Source organism: Camarhynchus parvulus, chromosome 2 (assembly GCF_901933205.1).
Source record: "Camarhynchus parvulus chromosome 2, STF_HiC, whole genome shotgun sequence".
In the NCBI taxonomy this organism is placed as follows: domain Eukaryota; kingdom Metazoa; phylum Chordata; class Aves; order Passeriformes; family Thraupidae; genus Camarhynchus; species Camarhynchus parvulus.
In genome coordinates this window covers 58,224,212-58,244,126 of record NC_044572.1, presented here as the reverse complement: position 1 = coordinate 58,244,126, position 19,915 = coordinate 58,224,212, and the positions used below count along the sequence as shown (strand labels likewise).

Genomic DNA, 19,915 nt, shown 5'->3' with positions numbered 1-19,915 from the left:
AGATAAGAGAGCTTATGTGAATTCAAATTCATGGTAATCATCCTGAGCTCTATTCCCAGTATCTAGATTAAAATTTGTGCCCAGGGATAGCTCTTTGGTCTGTCTTTGCAGTCTCCTAACAAGCAGAAAAAGGATGTGCATCCCTCCTGACTAAGGAACAAATAAATAGTAAATACTATTTCAAAGGCACACCATACTCAATGTGCACATTTTCCAGGCCTTCTGGCTGGCATTGCTGTTGTTGTGGTTCTGTGTCAGGGCTGTCATAGGTGCTCTGGCTAGCAAACAGTGGCCTTTTCCTTGAGCTGCAGTTAGCACAGAAAACAAAAGCCCTGTGTGCCATCTATCTGTCCTGTTGCTGCTTCAGGGAAAGGCAGAGAAGCCAATCATGGAAAAAGCCATTCTGGGAAGCAATTTTCCATGCCCTGATCCTTTAATGCCATCTGAATGGACAAAGTGTCACACCCAGTGATGTCCTGCAGAGGTGTAAACGACCTCAAACAAGATGTAAGTGTGGGACCTTAAAAGTTAGAAGTAATTACCAGGTGGGTGAGGAAATTATTTTAGGTACCTGCCTTTCTCTTTTAAAATAGAGCAGAAAATTCAATCATACATGTTGTTAACTTTATTAGCTGCTCCAGGTGTTCTGGATGACAGTGGCAATCCCTGGTGGTTTAACAAGAGTGGGAAGGCTCATGCTCTGCTGTACTGTATACTTGTTCTTACTAAAGGTCGCCTTGATTCACCTTGAGTGTTACTCTTTTTTGAAAGTAGTATTGTGCATTTCAGATGCTGCACAATTGTCAGTAGAGTTAACAGAATCAGATCCAGAGCTACTTTTCACTTATCCAAGAAGGATATATATTTAGTCATTTTTTTTAGCTTTTATTTGCTTATTAAATAAAATCCACCAATCCAGTAACATGTATAATACCTCCTTCTGGAAATTTCAGGAAAGGGACACTTCAAGTATGTGAAGAAAACAAACATGTGAAGGCAGTCAGGTTCTTCCATGTAAAGTAACAAGACAATGATAAACTTTTTATTTCAAAATTTTCAGAATGAGAGATTTCAATAAGAGATTTGGATGTAATGGTGAAAAGTCTCCTCTAAAGGCAGAATCTGCTGAGACAGAATCACAGCAGGAGCCCCCAGGAACCAGGCTCTTTCAAGACCACCACAAAAGTCATCTCCAAGACATAAAAATTGCCAGAGGCACAGAGTATCCTCAAGGCATTTTAGGCATATCCTACCTTTAAGTGGACTTCTCACCTCTCTAAGCAAATAGCAGCTATCTCAAAGAAGTGACTCAAAGAAAGCAGCTAATACATCAGAGAAGTAAACCAGTCAGGGATATATTACAGCAAAAGCTTTAAACACACAGAAAGAGCTGAACAACCAAAAGACATTCAGAGAGGTTCAGCTGAAAGCCCGATGGTCATCATACTAGACTCTTCATCTTTTTCTTGGTGAAAACAGAAATGTCAACCACTTCTTCTCTGAAGACAAATCTTCTCTTTTTTGTTAGACAACAGCCTCTGTCATCAGAGAAGAAAGGGTGGAACTTAGAAAATAATATAAAACATTCTGTCCTGATTCAAAAAGGTATTTATAGGCCTGAGACCCCTGAGCTCAAGTCATTTGTAGCAGTGCAGTGCAAAACAGGAGAAGCAGATCAGAGAGCTCGTTCTTCACCGCGCTTCGTAACATGTTGGGAAAAGCTAGCCTAATTAGAGATGCTGTGATAGGAAGTTACAGTTCAATAACCTTCAGCTGAAGAACATTACAACAAAGAGACTTATAAATAATGAATTTAATAATAGCTTGTAAAGAAGCCAAAACTATTTAACCTTCTAAGCTCAATTTACACACTGTGCTTCAACTTCCATAATGTTGAGGATGGGGAATAGGTAAATTGTGAATGTGCATTTTAAACAATCTTGTGACTAAAGGTTTCATTTCACAAAGGTACACACAAAAGTAATCTCAGACAAGGTTAAGAGAGTCTTGGATAATGATTCTCATTAGCTTTTCATAGACAAACTGTTCTGTAAGAGGCTGGATGAGCAGACAGTGAGGCTGACTGAAAACTGACTCAATGGCCATACCCTGAGCATGGTGGTCAGTGACACCGAGTCCAGTAACTAACAGTGTGCCCTGGGGATCTACACTGGGTCCAGTCCTCTTAGGCTTCTATATCAGTGGCCTGGAGGGTGAAGCAGAGTGCACCTGCAGCAAGTTTGCTGATGACACAAACTTTGGGCACGTTGTGGCTGGACAGTTGTGCTGCTGCCCTGAACAGCCTCAGCAGGCTGGGGAAACAGGCTCAGGAAGACTGTGGACCTCAGCAAGAAGAAATGCATAGTCCTGCATTCCTGGTGAGGAACAGCCCCACACAGCTGTACATGCTGGGACCACCCAGAGGGAAAGGAGGTTGGTGGCAAAGGACCTGGGGATCCTGGTGGACAGCAGGCTGGCCGTAAGCCAGCGCTGTGCCCTCGCTGCAAAGACCAGTACCGGTGTCCTGGGCTGCATCAGGCAAAGTGCTGCCAGCACATCAAGGAAGGAGATTCTTCCCCTCAGCTCAGCACTGGGGAGGCCACACTTGGAGTAGTGTGCAGTGCTGGGCTTCTCAGTGCAAGAGATACAGACATGCTGGACAAAGTCCAGTGGTGCTTGCTATCCTAAGATGGCACTCTGCTTGAGACTCTGGAACTACTGGCATCATTTTTATGATTTTATCTGTTTTCTGACTGTCCAGTTGTTGCTCTGCTTATGATACTGAGACCTTAATTTTAACTTAGAGCTGCGAGTGATGCATAGATGGTTTGTTTTCATGAATGAAAGTATTAATAAAACTGCAGCTTGTGTTTTTACTTTCATTGTGAAATAAACTGTTCTAGAAATTACAGCACAGTCAACAAAAAACATGTATTAAAAAAATATCTCCCTGTTGGTGTTACAGATAACTATTAATAGTATGTAGGCACTGAGGGTGACTTATTATAAAAAGAATCCTGGGGAATTGGACTAACTAATTTCCCTAGGGATCATCTGAGAATTTGTTATACCACTCTCAGCTCTGTTGTTGAAATGCAAAAAGCATAAGCTGTAACAGTATCACCAGTTTTGGCATCTGAACTGACGTACTGTACTTGTACCCTATATTGCTAATTTGCATTTTGTGTCTGCTCCAGACTCCTTGGGACACAGCTGACTGGAGGCCAGGGAAAGACCAAATGACTCAGTAGCAATGCTCACCTGCCTTTTCTACGTTGTGCACAAGGAAGTTCCTGTAGGCAGATGAGATTCATATTCAGTTTAACATTCACATGTCCTTGCTTAAGGGGTGTAGGACTCAGAGCACTGCAGAACTCTATTTTAACTAGAAGTAAGGTGTTTCTTACTTTTTTTCCTTCCATAAGCCAAAGTAGGTTTTCTCCTCAGAAAGTACTTAAATGAAACTGGTAACACATGCTTTAAATTACAAGCTTTGAGAGCATCCTTTACTCACAGTTCCAGTTATCAGCAATAAGCAAATGTTTGCTTTCTTGTTGGAGTTCTCAATTGGCCTCATGTAGTTCCATCACCTGTTCTGTGTAATCTTGCCTTTAGATTGGGAATGCTTTGGGACAGAATATCTTAAACACAATGTCTATGGCCATCATAACAATAGAAATAAAACTGTATCTGTTCAGGTACCTTCCTCATGCTTCACCTGCAAGACGTGTTTCTAGGCAAGGAAGTTCTTTTTTGCAAGTGAGACCAGCTTAGTTCATGCTGAATCCAAACTGAGGAGTAACTGCAAAGTTCTCAAGTCTGAGTCATGCCAGCATGGTCTCCCAACTCCTTTCTGATGGTCAGAGACATTTGCTAGGCAGGTTGTCTTTCAGAGATCAGGTTTGTCTGAAAGCAGTGGGAAGTGATGAGGTTTGGTTTTAATAAGTGATGCTGCTTCTGTGTGTCACACAGACAGCGTTAACATCACAGAGCTGAGAACTCTGCACTGCTCAATCTAAACGTTAAATGTCAAGTTCTGTGGGGCTTTCTGTATCTTATTCTCTGAGTCCCATGGGGTTTATAAGTGTGAGACCAATGGCAAAATGTTCTTTGCAAGTATTGAGAAATGATGATCATGTCCTTAGATCATTTTCCTGGGAAATGTCTGTGAGACATTTAAAAGACACAGCCCCTGATGTAAAACAACACATTTCTTTGGTTTTGCCTTGTGGATCCGAATCTCAATCCATCCTTTTCAGCTGTCCAAATCCAGCTGTTATATGGAGCATATCTCAGTATTGGTTTATTTTGCTGAGTTCAGGATTGCTGTATTCACACACTGAGGAGACACATTGGGTACTGGGAGTCCTCAGCATCACTGCTGTACATCTCACTGCCCTCTGCCACCAGCTCTGCCAGCCACTGCCCGGGACCCCTGCTGCTTGCAAAACCCCTGGTCAAATAGCACACCATGTGCCAGCTTTGCCAGCTCTTATACAAGACAGTCTTTCCTCTTTGCAGGGCTGCCTTAAGCTGCTAACAAATAGAAAACATCTGAAGGAATGATTGGTTGTTCTTGCTATTGGTTGCGTGGACAGAGTGCTGGATAACAACTGGTTGTATTTATTTGAAGAGATCTCACCATTTCTTCTCCTTGGCTTGCTTGCTTTTCTTGGGAAAAAAAGTAATTGTTTTCTGCAGTTGTCCCACCCCTGGAAGAAAAAACAAAAATCCAGCCTTCCTGCTTCATTGAAGCTCTCTAACCTTTGGCAGATGTGTCTGGTTGTTCCATCGTGGCAGCTGCTTCAAGAGCAGATAAAGGAACCATGGTCCCAGTAAGAAAATCATCCTCCCCTGTATCGGGAGGATTAGGAGGACTGTTGTATTTTCTTTCTCTGAGAATTGCCCTTAGATTGAGGGTGGGGACCCAGCACTGTGTGGCAGGTTTACACAGAGTCCCTTGGGGAGCCTGAAGACCTGCTCAAAATTCCTCCTCTCAGCAGAGTCACCACCTGAGCTCTCCATGCCTGGCTCTGCCCAGCTGTGGCTCTCACGGCAGTGCCTGCTATTAGGTTGCTTTTCCCAAATAAAGAGAGAAATCCTTATGGATTAAGGAGCTGCCCTGGAAGATTTTGAGGACAGTAGGTTACAATATAGATTTTGGGAGCTACCTGAGATTCTCTGCAGTGTTTTAGGCTTAGAAGTAAAAAAATGGAGAGTGTTTATCTGTGCTGCTTGGGAACAAGGCAAGAGTTGGCTAAGATAAAATTACTTTTGACTTGTTAATGATTTTATTCTGGGCCAATGAACTCTTTCAGTCTGCAGGATATCTTCTCATGAATAAATAGCAAGCTTGGGTCTTGTTTTAAATATTATATAAATATGCTGCAATGTAACATTAGTGATAAATAATTAAACAGCTAAAACTATTTCATAAAAGCATTTGTAACTTTGTCACATTGTTAACCGGTTTATATTTGGTGCAGTGTGGCTCACCCAGCAAAATATGCTCCACATTTAATTTCTTTTAATATCTCTCTGGTTCCACCCCCGTAAGTATCTATCCCTACCAGTGGTTTATTCTCCAAACTTCCAGGTAAATCTTCCAGGGAATCTCTGAAGATATCTCACAATAATAGGTGCTTGGCCTTCAGACATGTTTGTAAAATTACTACAGCTGCTCGTCACAGCCTGATATCCTGGGGTTACAGCACAGCTCCTGTATTCCATAGATTGCTCCACTGCCTTTTGCAGGAGAGCTTGGGCACTGTGGGCTTGTTGAGTACTGTCCCCGTGTTCTGAAAGAGAGAGCTCTTTCATTTATTTAAAATGAAAATACAATCTGGAAATTTCATTTCAGAACTCCAGGATAGGTTGCTATCAATTCTGGAGGTTTGGAACGAAAGCAAGGAGGCAGATTTACATTTGGCTGCACCTCATATAGCTGTGCTGAGGTAATGAGCTGATTCATGTGTACGGCACTTAGAAGAATTGCATTAAATCATTCAGCATTATAAATGCTTACATTTTCATTGCCTAGAGTGTAGCAATGGAGATGAAATATAAAAGTTTTTGAAACTGGGGTTTTTTTTCAGTGTAGACATTTGTATTCAAGACAAATTGAGTGTAAGATTTTTTACAGAAGTTTTTAAACAAAGGCTTGAGAAAGGACCAGGAGAAATCTATAGAGTTGTTAGGTTTTCTAATGGTAAGCATGATATTAGTTCCAAGTAAAAACATCAAAAACATGGTACCGAGTCACATTTTGATCTAGTTTGTGTAGAACACCTCTCATTAATCAAATTTAATTTTTTTTTTTTTTAGGTTATAAAATTTTCAGAAGAAAGTAACTTCTGATGTAGATACTTCTGTAAGACATTTGAATTAGTGCCACACAATATTCTTCCTTAATAAAAAGACATTTTTCAGAAATTAGCTTCCTTACTGTTTAAAAAATTCTCTCAGATCTCATAATAATAGAAAACCAACATAAGACATCAAGTGAGGCTCTCAAGCCTGTGTCCAGATTGATATCCATTTGGAAGGCAAATTGAAAAAAAAGTTTTAAAAATGGTTTAAAATCTCAAGTTCTACTTTATAATGAGACACTAGAAGTGCTTTTAATGCAGTGGGAATCATAATAAGAGAATGTCTGTGGGCAACAGTGAACTGAAATAACTGAAAGCTGCAGCTGGACAAACTCATGCTCTGAATTAAAGTGTGCTACAGTGTGGCTAATTAACAATGGAAACCATTTATCTGGACATGCCTGTGTGCATCTCATTCTGTCAGTCCTTCTAAACGTTCTGACTGAGCTCACCTGAAGCCATGCATATGATTCATGAGCCACTTGGCAAGATCCTCTGCTCCACAGAGGATCAGCTCAAGAGCCTCTTCTGCCCTTCCAGGGCAGTGAGCCACTGCCATCCTGTCCCTGACTCCTGCTGGTGTAGGAGGTGCCAGCAAGGATGCTGTACATCTTCTCTCTGTCTGGGGCTTCCTTGGCCCTTGTGAATATTCAAACCTGAAGGCATCAGTAAGATGAAATGAGCAGTGAGTTCACAATTATAATTAAAGGCAAGGGCAGCCAGAAAAAGCTCAGAAGCCTGGAAGCTCTCTGAGGAGTGGTGTGGCATGAATCTGGTCCCATGAAGGCAGCATCCTAACCCAGGTGTCTTGTCCAGCACTGACTGTGTTTGTAGGGGTTGCCACAGGGGCTGGGACATGCTGCTGGAGGGGCTTAGCCACAGCCAGAACGGGCTGTTCACGAGGACATGTGCCAGCCCACCCCTCTGGCCATTCTCTCACTCTGCCCTCACCCTTCCATAAGTCACACACACACAAACAATCCCTTTCCCTTGCCCCATCTCATTTCCTGTGCCTGGATTCAAATAGGAAATGCAGAGAATAGTGTGAAGGTCCCAACCATCCAATACATCCCGAGCTGTGCTGGAAACTTGGCACTTGGTACACTGGGTAGAGATGATGACAAGAGAAATTGCAGCACTCTCCCAAAAAGTCCCTGCTCTGACTGTGGGCAGACGCTGCAGAGATTTTCTCCCAGTCTGCAGCTCATTGCCTTCACACACACAGTAGAAATGTTGGGTGTTTTAAGGTAAGCTCTTGTGTGCTGCACTGCACTGCTGGCACAGCAAGCACTGTTTTTACTGTTGCCTCGAGCAGAAAGAGAATATGAAAGTGTGCGTGGTTTTGCCGTGGTCACATCCACCTGGTAAAAACCCATGGCAGCTCAGAGCATTTCAGTGCAAGGGCACTGCGGGAGCTCCCTGCCAGCTATGCCTGAGCTGCTACCAGCAGGAAGGCAAATCTTCCCACAGGCAACACAGGCAAATCCTTCCCCTGCTCTCAGATAAGGGGATAGACTGCGGGGGGAGAGATACAGGTTTGGAAAAAAATGCCAAAGGAAAGCAGTAAGCTTGACTCTGTCTTCCTTTCCTCCAAGGAAAAAAACAGACATCCCCAGATCTTATAGCAGATTACAGGGTTGCAGGAACCAGTAAAATAAATAAGGGTCAGTAAAACAGAACTAGCAGTGAGTGGGAGGCAGGAGAAGAAGAGCTTCAAAAAATGATTGAAAGAAGTGAGAAATTGGGGTAAATAAGAGGGAAAATAGACTGTAAAATTATATTACGAATCAGTTGATCTTTTAATATAATTAATGAGAGAGAGAAACAAGACAGATTCTTTTTTTGGTGTGGAGGAGGAGAGGAAGGAAAGAGAGTGCTGGATTTCAGAAGACCACAGTGGTAGGCAGTGTATATCTGTGAGCACAGCCAGGTGCCACCACATCACCTTTTCCCAGATATTGGGTAGATGTGAAAGCCTGGGGAATGCCCCTGCTTTGTCACACAGCCCTGTCCCTTTTGGACTGGTTCTTTTGGAGGGGTGTGCAGGTGTTCCCATTCCCTGGGGAAACTGTTCAAACTGCACCCAGGTGCCCTTGGCAAGAACTCAGCCCTGCTCTGGTTCTGCAGTTTGATGCTGGTTTGGTTTATAGCCCTCATCTTTATTGCTGCAATCTTGCCCTGTCTGTGAGGACCAGGTGTGCTGCAAGTGCCAAGTGCCATTGCTCAAGCTTTTCCAAGTGCCAACTGAGTATGCCTTGTTTTCAGAGCACTAGGATAGAAAATACAGAAATCAGATTTGCTAAGTTGCAGTGTAACTGGGCTGCTTCATGTGAAAGCTCAGGATCAAGCACTTGCTTAGATTTGCAGATTTTTTTAAAAAACATTGTAAACTTCCAAGGCTCTGATGCCTCTATCAGAGCTAGAAAATAGAGGGAGCTGAGGAGGAAGATTTCTATTCATATAAAATCAGAGGAAGAGGGGGACACTTGTCAGTAAGGACGCTCCTGGTGCTTCATTATTCTCTTGGGGATTTTTACTTCCAATTTCAGTGAAAGAAATGGGGCAAACCCAAAAAAAGAATTCTGGAAATCCAGAAATAGAAAATTCCAAGGTAATTTTAGTCAGAAATACTGAGAACATTGGTGTTTCTAAATTGAAGCTGTTCTTTGGAGGACACCTTGGCTTGGTGAAATCATCATTGTTTTTCCTGCCTCTCTGCCTCTGTCAGTGGCAGTGGCTGATGAACAAATCCTCTGTGCTGAGCTGCCCCCTGAGGCCAGGCTGGGCAGGTTGTGCTTGGTCCAAGCACAGAGGGTTGTGCAAGGAATCCTGGGCACACCTGGACTCCTATGTCACCCACGGGTGTTTCCCACAGAGGGTCAGCTGCAGGGCAAAGACAAGCAAGCCATATGGACTATGGTCTGTGAAGTCCTGCCTCGAATGCCATGGCAGTTGATGAGTTTCAAATACAATACCTTGTTTTCCTGGACCTGTGTCTTCCTGTGTAGCTGTTTGTCTTCAGACAGTGTCCCAATGGCACTGAACAATTGCAAAATTGCCAAAGCAGACCCCAGGTACAAAAGCAGTGTTTTGATTTAGAATATTTATTCAAGCAAATGGCAGTAAATCTATTCTTGTACATATAGGTTGCAGTTCTCTAAATATTAGTAATAGCCTGCTTATGTCTTACACTCATGTACAGAATAAAGCTGTGCACCAGCCAGGTGGGGATCTCAGACCCTGAAGGCCGACTCCAGCATCACCAAGAGGTCATTTCCTCTGCCAGCTGGACCTTATGGGCAGGTAGGACTTGGAGGGATCCTCTGGGGTGAGTGCACACCCCTGTTCTCATGGGAACTACATCACACCACCAACCCTCAAAACTGAGAAGCTTAAATCTTAAGAAGTCTCTTGTCTTCCCTGTTCTTGCAGGGGTTCTATTTTGGAACCTCATGTGTCTTCTGGAGTCCAGGTACTGAAAGCCAGTGTAGCTATTCTCTGTCCAACAGTCTCCTGTCAATTAGTGAGGGGTTCCCTTTGAAGGTAGCCAGCATAGACTGATCATGTAAGGTCCCTTTCCTGCGCCCTCCTACCTGCCCTGCAGGTTGCAGTTATTCAGCTGCTGGTGCTGCCCTTCAAGCCACTCCTGGACCACACCTGCAGAAGATGTTACCCAGGGTGTATTGCTCCTCCTTATGTTATAGTACAGCCCCTCACTCCTGGTGTGTGGTGTGATCAGAGTGGGCGACAGAAGCAGCTGGCTGCTGGAGCTCACGCTGGTTCCTCAAGCTGCTCCCAGCCACAGTCACAGAGCCTGAGGAGCTTTAAGACATTGGATGTCTTGACACTACCCCCAGCCTCTCTGGATGAGGTGCTGTGCTTGTTCCTGATAGACATCTGAAAATCAGGCAAGCTGACTGTTTCGTAGATATTTCATGGTCTGTTTTATTCTTTCTGTGTTTCCTGCTTCTTGCAGAGTTTAGGTTTTGGTTGCTTTCCATAAAGTAGAGCCAGATAGCATTTTTTTCCCTCTAAAAAACATTGTTGCTTTTGGAGAAGTGTGTGCTAAAAACAGGCACAGGCATGAGGAGAGCTAGTTCAGAAGGAGGTATTAATGAGAGGGCATTTTGTGCATCTGTAGTACTACTTACCTGCTTTGCATTCTTCTCAACAGCAGCTCTACTGGGGCAAAAGGAGGCAGGATACTGGACCAAAGAATACATCTGCATGTGTCAGGGGCAGTACATGAAGGAGGCAGGGAAGTGGAAGAAAGCCTTAGCATCACAGTAGGTCTTGCCTGGTAGGTAGGCAATTGAATCCGTCATGTCTGTGTCTTTCTCCCCCATTCAGAGGTATATGCCAGATGCATGCAGTCAGCTGTTAAAACATCTGTAGCATTTCCAGGGAAAAAGGTGTCAGCTAAACAGGTCTCAAAGCTCACTATTTATATGGCTTAGGAACACAAGGCCTACTTACAGTGTCTGATTTTGGTTGTACAGTTTGGGGCTGAGATGGCCCAAGGCATCAGCTGCTTGTGGATTGGGCAGAGTAACCCAAGGAAGCACAGCTGGTTCCCTCTGCAGCCTCCTGGATCAGGAGTGCCATCCTGATGTGCCTCCTGTCTCTGTAGTCTGCAAGGGCAGTCTTAGGTAAAGTCCTCACGTGGTCTTCTCTTCCCTCTCATTGACTCCCAGGCCCTTTTCTGAGATTTCCATGAGCACAGCCATCTGGCTTCAGAGTCACAGGTCAGAGCAGCAATTTGAGACAAATGGAAGGCACATGCAGGTATCTCAGTAACCCCTTGGCTGCATGACTGCAAGTGAATAGCACAGCATGCAGTTCCACGAGCTGGTCAGACTCTGGCTGGGCATTTTAGCACAGCCTGCAGTTACCTTCTAGCAGCTGCCATAGTCTCTTGCATCTCCCTTGTTCCTGTTGGCGTTCCATGTTTATTTGCAGCTTCACTGGCAGGATAAAAATGGCAGCCTGAGGGGTTTTGAGAAGTGATGATTTGGGGCTGTGCTGTCTCAGGACCAAGGGAAATCCAGAGGGGCAAGCAGGTGTAGCTCCTGCCCACCTCCTTGCCCTTTCTGCTCAACAAAGACAAGTTGTATAAGAGCTATCTGTGTCCATAACAGGGCTGCACAAAGTTGGCAGCAGCCCTCCCCTCGGAGGCACAGGTTACCTTTGCTGGCAGCTGGGCTGAAGATGAAACAAACGAAGCTCCAGTTACGGATCAAAGTGTGGACAGCAAGAAGCAGAGGACTCTTTCATGGCCCTTTGGTGACTTCAAAAACAGAAATTGTTACTTTGACTTCATAGCCGGCCAGCTTCGAGGACAGGCTGTGCAGTTATCTGAATTATCTTTCTTTGGGAGCACAAGGAAGTATGGGGAGCAGGCTGACTGCGAGTTCAGCCTGACCCCGGTGTCAGTGGCAGACGCGCTGAGTTCCAATCGCCGTGTCTGTGGGTGGTCAGAGCCAGGGGAGCTGCCTGTGCCCCAGGGCAGGGCGGGATGCTGCCCTTCCAAGGTCGGGCACATCGCAGGAGTCCTGCACTTATCCCTGCTGGGAAAATTGTCTGGATGCTTTCACTAGAATATCACTTTTCATCAGAAAATTGCCTTTCATCAAAAAGTGCCAGCGTGAGCAATACCTTAGAGTTTCGTTGGTAAGTCGTGTTTCTGGGAATGTTGCTCTTTTGCTGGAATTTTTCTCAAGGAAGGCTTCTTCATTTTACAATGACAAGAGAGAGCCAGTGATCCAGCAGCCAGTGCTTCGGGTGCTCCCACGCACTGGGACGGAGCCAGATGCAAGCTTCCACCCCGCTCTCACAGGAGGGGGAGCTGGGTCTCTGCGAAGCCCAGCAAAGGCTCCAAGTGTTGGGCTGCAGAATAATTGGTACTGGAGGCGTGTCTGTCCTCTGGGTCACCCTGCAGATGTTCATTGAAACAGGCGGCTCAGCCTCCCACCCAAATCCAAGGGGAACACCCTAAGCCTCTGGACTGGGGACTGTAGGCAGACTTGTCAGCAGCCTCAGGGCTGCAGGTCTCTTAACACAGATCTCTGATGCTGAGATCTCAGTTGCATCAGAATTTCAAGTTCCACACTGTTGTTAAGAAAGAGTTTGATCTGATGTGCACAGAGAAACACTTGAAACGTGTGACCCGAAAGGCTCAAGTAACAAGGGGCAAGTGGACGTGTACAAAAAGATCATTTTAGAAATGTCATGATTTTCAAACTTATGTAAGTACTTTTGTATGCAATGCCTCTCATGTTGGAGTTTCTTTTTTCTTAACATATAGATTTGACAGTAAGGGAAATCTCACTATAGGGTCAAAGTGGGCAGCATTGAAACTTCTTCCTTCAAAGTGCCGCGGAGCTGCTGACCTCACAAAAAAGTGCATGGAAAGCAGCACAAGAGCAGTTAAAGGTGATCTGGCTTTTGACATCTTGTAATGCAGAGGGATTAGAAGATGGTGTCAAAGCCTGCAAGAATCTAAGGAATAGTCACAATTTCTTCCCAGGAGACCAGAGGACAAAGGCAGGGCCGAGAAGTCACACAACACACAGTGGAGAATTTTTCTGGGGCTCAGTACAGGGTTCAGTACAAGTGAAATGGACCCTGCAAGCCAAAGCAAAATGTTTCGGAAAAATGTCTGCCACTTTTAGACAGGCCATACAGAACAATGAATACAGATGGATTTGAACTCCAGTGACACCAATTTTCCTTTTTGTAATTTTCCTTTTGCCAAAGGAACTTTTGGCAAAGAAAACGTTGCTCCAGAAGAAAGATGCTATGATTGGCTTTTTGACAGCAAATTTCTGTAGATCCTAATGAAGGAGACTCACTTTAATTTGACAGCACAGAATTACTTACTGATGTCTTATTTTCTTTCCTTGTTCCCTGTGTTGATATTGGTATATAGTCCCCAAATTCTGTGCAACTGCAGATAATTTCCCATACTCAAGAAGTTTTTGCGCAAAAAAGAAACCCAAACTACTCATGGTTTGGAAGAAACAAATGTACACAGATAAATAAATATATACACTTTGTGAAAAACAACTGTTTTCCCTGCAGCTCAATTTCATCAATCTAAATATGAAAAAGTAGTGATAAAACTGTATCCATTAGATTACAGGGTGAAGAAATTTCGTTACTTGGTATGAGGAAGAGCTGTTTTGCTTATAAAAAGTAAAAAGCAGTGTGTAGTTGTTAATGGATATGTTTATGGCCACAAGCTGGTATAGCTCAAATCTTTTTTGAGAATATACAGATTTGATGAAGACCTATTTTGGGCAGGATGCCCTATTCTGTTAGGACTTGTTTTTCTTGTGTTCCAATGGCTGATTAATTACTGATTTTATTTTTTTTTCCATCTGTGAGTGTGCCTTTCTGAGAATTTTTGCTTTGTTTTCTTGAACGGAAAAACCTCAAAAGCCCAAACAGAATTTCAGCATCCATTTGGACTGGAAAACATAGTTAGAAGGTTTAGAAAGCAAAAATTGCCCTTTTTTTTCATTTTTAACCAATACTGTAGTCAAACAGGAAAAAAAAAAAACCAGCAAGGAAAAGCAGCTGCAGCTGAAAGAAATTAAGTGCAAAGAGTATGAAATACAATTTTGAGTTGCTGTTTTTTATAACATGTGAGGATAATAATAGGACACACCTAGATGACGTTGAAACATGGTCCAAGGGATAGGAAGACATTTAATTAGTGGGAAAAAGAGACCTCTGTCAGGTTGATTGACACACAGATCTGTTTTCCAAAAGCATGTTCAGACCCTCTTATTCTTAGGACAGCCTTTGGACAGAGCTTGGCTTGTTTAGATAGTGTTGGTTAATAAGGATACTGAGCAAGTTGTTGAAGATAATTATGCATTTGCTGGAAGGGGGGATTGTTTCATCCTGTTGAAGTGAGCTCTGTGTAGTAAAACATTATCACTCCACTGTACTGAAAGTAAACATTTCCACTTTCATATTATTTGTCAGCTGTGGGGAGTGGGAAGAGTGGAAAAAAGCCAGGGCCCAGCCTCCGCTCTGGATGGAAGAAATTTCAGCTCCTCATTATCTTGATGGGCAAAGATGCAGCTTGCTTCTGCAGTGTTGGATTATCTGAGCTCCAGATTCCACCAGGTTTCTTGAGCTTGGCTGAACAAACCTCTCCAGACTGCTCCCCCACTTGCATTTGGGATGTAGTTCTGCAGGAAGATTGAAGACATAAATAGCAATGTTTTAGGTCTGTGAACGTACAGAGGATAAACATGTCAGAGTGTGGGAGAGCAGACAGGGTCTTCCAAAAGTCATCTTCCCTGGTAGCCCATTCATAAGGAGTAATCTTCACTCCTGTTTTCTCCTGCACCAAAACTCATACACAAAACCACTTTGGCAGTCTCCTTTCCATATGCAGCTAAAAGAAATTGCTGGGGGAATTAGGTGCCAAATTAGCTATTAATCACCTTACTGACTTTGTAGTTTTATTTTAAGGCTAAATTCCCCATAGGCTTCACTGACTTTCCCAAAACTTTTAGTGGCACAAAAAATCTATATATGTGCATCAGAATCCAGAACACTTCCTGCCAGATAGGGCTCTTAAGGCAAGGTGCATCGTAGTTTCCATAGGTGGTGGTCCAAGTAATGGTGCACCTGTCAGAGACAGCAAATTTGCACATTTGGGTATTCATCTTGTCATTGCTGTTGCTTTGCTGAAGCCATAGCTATTTTCCTCTGGGTTGTCATTCTCACACCGCAACCTGAACCTATAGAGCACCTGCAAGGATGGGATGAAGAGCTGCAAATCACCTTCAGTGACTCCCTTAGGTGTGAGATCAAGCATATCCTGATGAGAGATTGCCAGGCAGAAGAGTTCTGGGACAATATTGGTTTGAGGGCTGGTTTCTGGGTCATAAGGAGAGAAGTTACCGTGGTACAGGCAGAGTCCTTCCACTGACCTTGTGAGCTTTGTCTCACAGAGCCAGATTTGTGTTGTGGTGTGAAAGTGTCTTGATTCTGTATTTGATAGGAGAGCCTGACAGCATAATTATGCTGTGATAGGAGGAAAGTTCCTAGAAACAAAATCTTACATCCTTCTGTATTATGCTTGTGACAAAAATACTTACTTAGGACCAAATTAGTTTGGTGAGGCAGATATAAATTAAGCTCCTTCTAGTGTTCACATGAATCAAAATTCAGAATTTAAAGAGAGGCTATCTGAGCTACTATACTGGTAAAATAAGATTATCACTCCTCCCTGCAATATGCTTAAAATCTCAACAGTAATTTCAATAGGACAAGTAATTTTTCTCTCCATATCAGCATGACCCCCTGGGAAACAGTGGGAGGTACATCATGTGCCAATTGAAAGTGGAATACGAAACAAAATTCCATAAACACAAGGCATCACAATTTTTATTGTGGTTACTACAAGGACCATAAATGCTGGCTCTGAGGATTCCTTTTCACATCTGTTTTTCTTGTTGACATCTCTTTAGTTATTGTCTTAGTCTCTTCTTAAGTGTAAGATGTGCAGGGTGCCTCAGAATTTTGACTGTCATACTGAGGTAACCCAAGGCTTTGCATTCATGTGATGACACTGCTTTCACTGCTGGCAGTGCAACAGCCCTTGAACATATCCAGTCCCTCCACATTTTGGGGAAGGCTGCAGTTAGTGAAGAGGGAAAAAGTCTCATCAGTCTCTTGCTGGCTGCTTTCTTTCCAAACCGTGAAAAAGCCTGTGCATACACACTTCAAGAGGGATGAAGTTAGGATGTGGTGCTGTGCATTAAAAATTTCCCTGGCTCTCTGGAGCAAAAGACTCCCCTAGCTGAGTATGTGGGCAGAGCTGCTAATAAATGTGCCAGGTTCTCAGCTTCTCCAGCGGCGAATGGGAACCAGCTGGACACAGCTTTGCCATTCTCAACTGATGTTTTATTGCTGTAATTTGGCACAGGCAAGTATAACAGGGTTGGGAATTGGGACCTAATACCTGTTGCATCCAGTGGGATTCACACACCCCACTAGCATGGATTGACTCCTTACAACAAACTGTTTCACAAACTGTTCAAACTGGCACACTGAGTAAATATACACTTCCCCTAATAAGTATACACTTGCCTTCCACACAAAGCCCCCAGAGCATTCACACTTTTATACAAGCATTTACAGAGGAAACAGCACTACCCCTATAATTGTCCACATCAAAATCTGTTTATGTAGAGAAGTTGTTTATTATTCAGCTGGAGGTACCAAGAGTGATATAGCAGAGAATTGCCACAGTATTAACAACTGAGGAGTGGCCATCACCAGCATTATTGTTTATTGCCTTTCCAGTGCACTGAGGCTTGTTTACAAGCATCATAACTAAAGAGCCAGAGCTCTCTTTATTTGCCACCAAGTGAGCCTGCAGGGAAGAGCAGGGGAAGAAAGCTTGGGGAAGGCATTGTGGTCACTAGTTTTTACAGGTGCAGTAACTAAAAACACTTATCCCTCCAGAACCCACTCTATCCTGTGGTATTTTTTCTTTTAGAAATGCCTACATTTCTCAGTACTTTATATATGTGTTTGACTGTAGGGGTGTGCTAATAAATGTTCACTGGAATATAAAATATGTACTCTATTTAGTGAATAATAGATTATAGATAACTCCAAGCATATCACATAAAATGCTGTAGGTGTTTATGAGCCATTAGTAAGCAATTTATTATTGATCAGGAAGGGAAGGAAGGATAACATATTTATTACAACCCATTAATCCTGTATTAATCCTTTTTAAAAGATGTTAAAGTCTTGGTTAGAAATGAAGTGCAAGCCACTGGCTTTTTAGCAGTAGGCTCTCTGGCCAACAGCTGATAAGATCACACCAAATTCTTGGCAGCTTTGAGACACTCCAGAGCATTGTTGACCTGTCCTGTAGTCAAACATGTAGCCTTTGGTTTTAGTACCTCTCAGCAGCCGTGGTTTTGCTTTGGTACCTCACAATTTGCATCAATTTCACGTGGTGCTTTCCTTTAAGAGCTGACACTCTCTTTGTTTCACTCCCCAGCTAAATCTGTTTCTTCCCTCTTTTATGAGTTTCCCACTCCTCTTCTCCCCAGGGTGAATGCTCACGAAAGTGCTATGACATCTTTGTGCTGGAGACAGTGTGTGTGGCGTGGTTTTCCTTTGAGTTCCTGCTGCGATCCATCCAGGCAGAAAACAAGTGTGCTTTCCTGAAAACCCCACTCAACATCATCGACATCCTGGCCATTCTGCCTTTCTACATCTCTCTCATCGTGGATGTGGTTTCCACAAAGAACAGCAGCAAGCCCGGCGGGGGAGCCGGGAACAAGTACCTGGAGCGCGTGGGGCTGGTGCTGCGCTTCCTGCGGGCGCTGCGCATCCTGTACGTGATGCGGCTGGCGCGGCACTCGCTGGGGCTGCAGACGCTGGGGCTCACCGTGCGCCGCTGCACCCGCGAGTTCGGGCTGCTCCTGCTCTTCCTCTGCGTCGCCATGGCCCTCTTCTCGCCGCTGGTGTACTTGGCTGAGAGCGAACTGGGAGCCAAACAAGAGTTCACCAGTGTCCCCACCAGCTACTGGTGGGCTGTGATCTCCATGACAACGGTTGGCTACGGGGACATGGTGCCTCGTAGCATCCCCGGACAGGTGGTAGCCCTGAGCAGCATCTTGAGTGGGATTTTGCTGATGGCTTTCCCAGTCACATCCATCTTTCATACCTTTTCCCGTTCCTACAGTGAGCTGAAGGAGCAGCAGCAGCGAGTAGCCAGCAGGCAGGTGCGCCAGCGGCCAGAGAACACCGAGCTCCTGGGTGGTGACAGTACAGGGGGGCTCAGCGCCACATTCCCGCCAAATGCTGGTGAGCAGGAGGGTCTGACCTTGGTGGACCAGTAAGCCAAGAGAAGTTCTTGACCCTGAACAGCTGAGGACATACATTGGCAGCCCAAGAAGCAGTGGACAAGAGAGGTCAGTTCTGCAAGAAGAATGCCATGAATGGCATAAATGAGGGGCAGACAAACACAAGGTTTCTCTAAAGACCAACTTCTGATCTTAAGGGACCTGTGGAAAGTACCCCTACAAATTCTACCAAGTACAGCTCTGCTCCATTGCTTTTCTTAGGGCTTTTCTATTGAGCAAGTATTTTTGGGTATGCCCAAGGAGCAGCCATTGAACATAGCCAGCCAGCAGAATGTAATGTGAAGCACAGCCCGTGCCAGGTGCCATGTGGCACAGCAACCAGCGTGCCACCTCCTCTGTGCCCTGCTCAGTGGCAGGGCTGAGCAAGGGGCTCCCCGTGCTGTGACACCCCACAGCACGTTTGTTTTGGCAGCACCACCAAGGAACTCAAACCTCAGACAAGCCAAGGGGCAAGGGTGAGAGAAGGGCAGAAGCATTCCTTCAGCTTTACCAGGGGCTTGCTTTTGTCTTCTACAGATGAAGCAGCACAGCCGGAGCACTGGCAGCGCTGCCAGCTCTCAATTGTGTGTGAGCACAGTTTGCATTATTTAGTAGAGTTGCATATTTACCATCCTAAGCTTTATATCTTATTTAGTCCCATGACAGAAATATACATACAAAAAATCTTCCTGACTATGGTACTGAATGTTAACTTGGTTATTTTTCCTTTGCTAACAGTCAAATATTAAAAATATCATGACAAATGATGACGTTTCTCCACTTTCTGTTAACTATTTCCATCTCTTGTGTATTGAGAAATGTGCTTAACAGGCAACTGAACCAATTTGAACTACATGTTGCTCAAGAAGGGGAGGGTAATGTTAAACCAGCAGTGACTCCCAGCTCTGCAAAGTCTTCCTCAGTGGTGGTGGCTGCGCTGAGTGCAGTCGTGTGCAGACAGGAGTAGGGGAGCAGTACAAACCCAGTGAAGCCAGCGAGACACTGTCAGTGGGCTCTGGCCCAAGCTGCAGAGCAGCAGCTGTGCTCTGCCTTAGGAGTAGTCTTTTGGTTTTGCCCTCCTACTGAGAAAAAGACAATCCTGTCATTAGAACAAGTGTTCTGGCTCTTCTTCCTGATTCTCAAATGATTTAAGTAATTTTAAAGGGAAAATTAATCATATGGTGGCATCTGGATGTTTGCTTATTGATGCCAGCCCCATGCATGAGCTTTCCAGCCCCCACCCTGGCGGAGCTGTGTAGTTGGTCCAAGTCAGGATGCTGTGTGGGTCTTTCAGTGCTCCTACAGGTGGGATGTGGTCAGGGAATGGAGGGAGATGGAACTCAACAGTCTCTTGCACCTACACTCCTATTTGTACTAGAGCCATGCAGTGTCACCCTCCATGTTCTCCACCCACCAGGAAGGGAACAAAACCTGATGTATTGAAGATGGGTTTTGTCTGGTCTGTTGTTTGGGGTTTGGTTTTTTTTTTGCCTCAACATATGATGTAAAACTAATCCTACATTACAAACTCTCATATTAAGCCATTCCTTATAGGAATGAAGCAAGAGAAATTGGAAAGTTACACTTTATTTTAATAAAAATATAAAGCTTTGTTGCTGACTCTCTGTGTCTGATGATTTGTGTGTGGAGGGAGGT

At 44.2% G+C, this 19,915-nt stretch overlaps 1 protein-coding gene across 2 annotated transcripts in view; it reads left to right on the top strand.

Moving 5' to 3' along the window:
* The window catches only part of KCNG2 (potassium voltage-gated channel modifier subfamily G member 2), a 52,873-nt gene extending 33,990 nt beyond the window's left edge, over positions 1 to 18,883 (top strand). For both annotated transcript variants that reach the window (XM_030971717.1, XM_030971716.1), the window contains exon 3: positions 17,462 to 18,883. In XM_030971717.1, the coding sequence (XP_030827577.1) occupies positions 17,462 to 18,256 (795 nt within the window). In that variant the 3' untranslated portion in view covers positions 18,257 to 18,883. The remainder of the gene's footprint in view (positions 1 to 17,461) is intronic.
* The last annotated feature ends 1,032 nt before the right edge of the window (positions 18,884 to 19,915 follow it).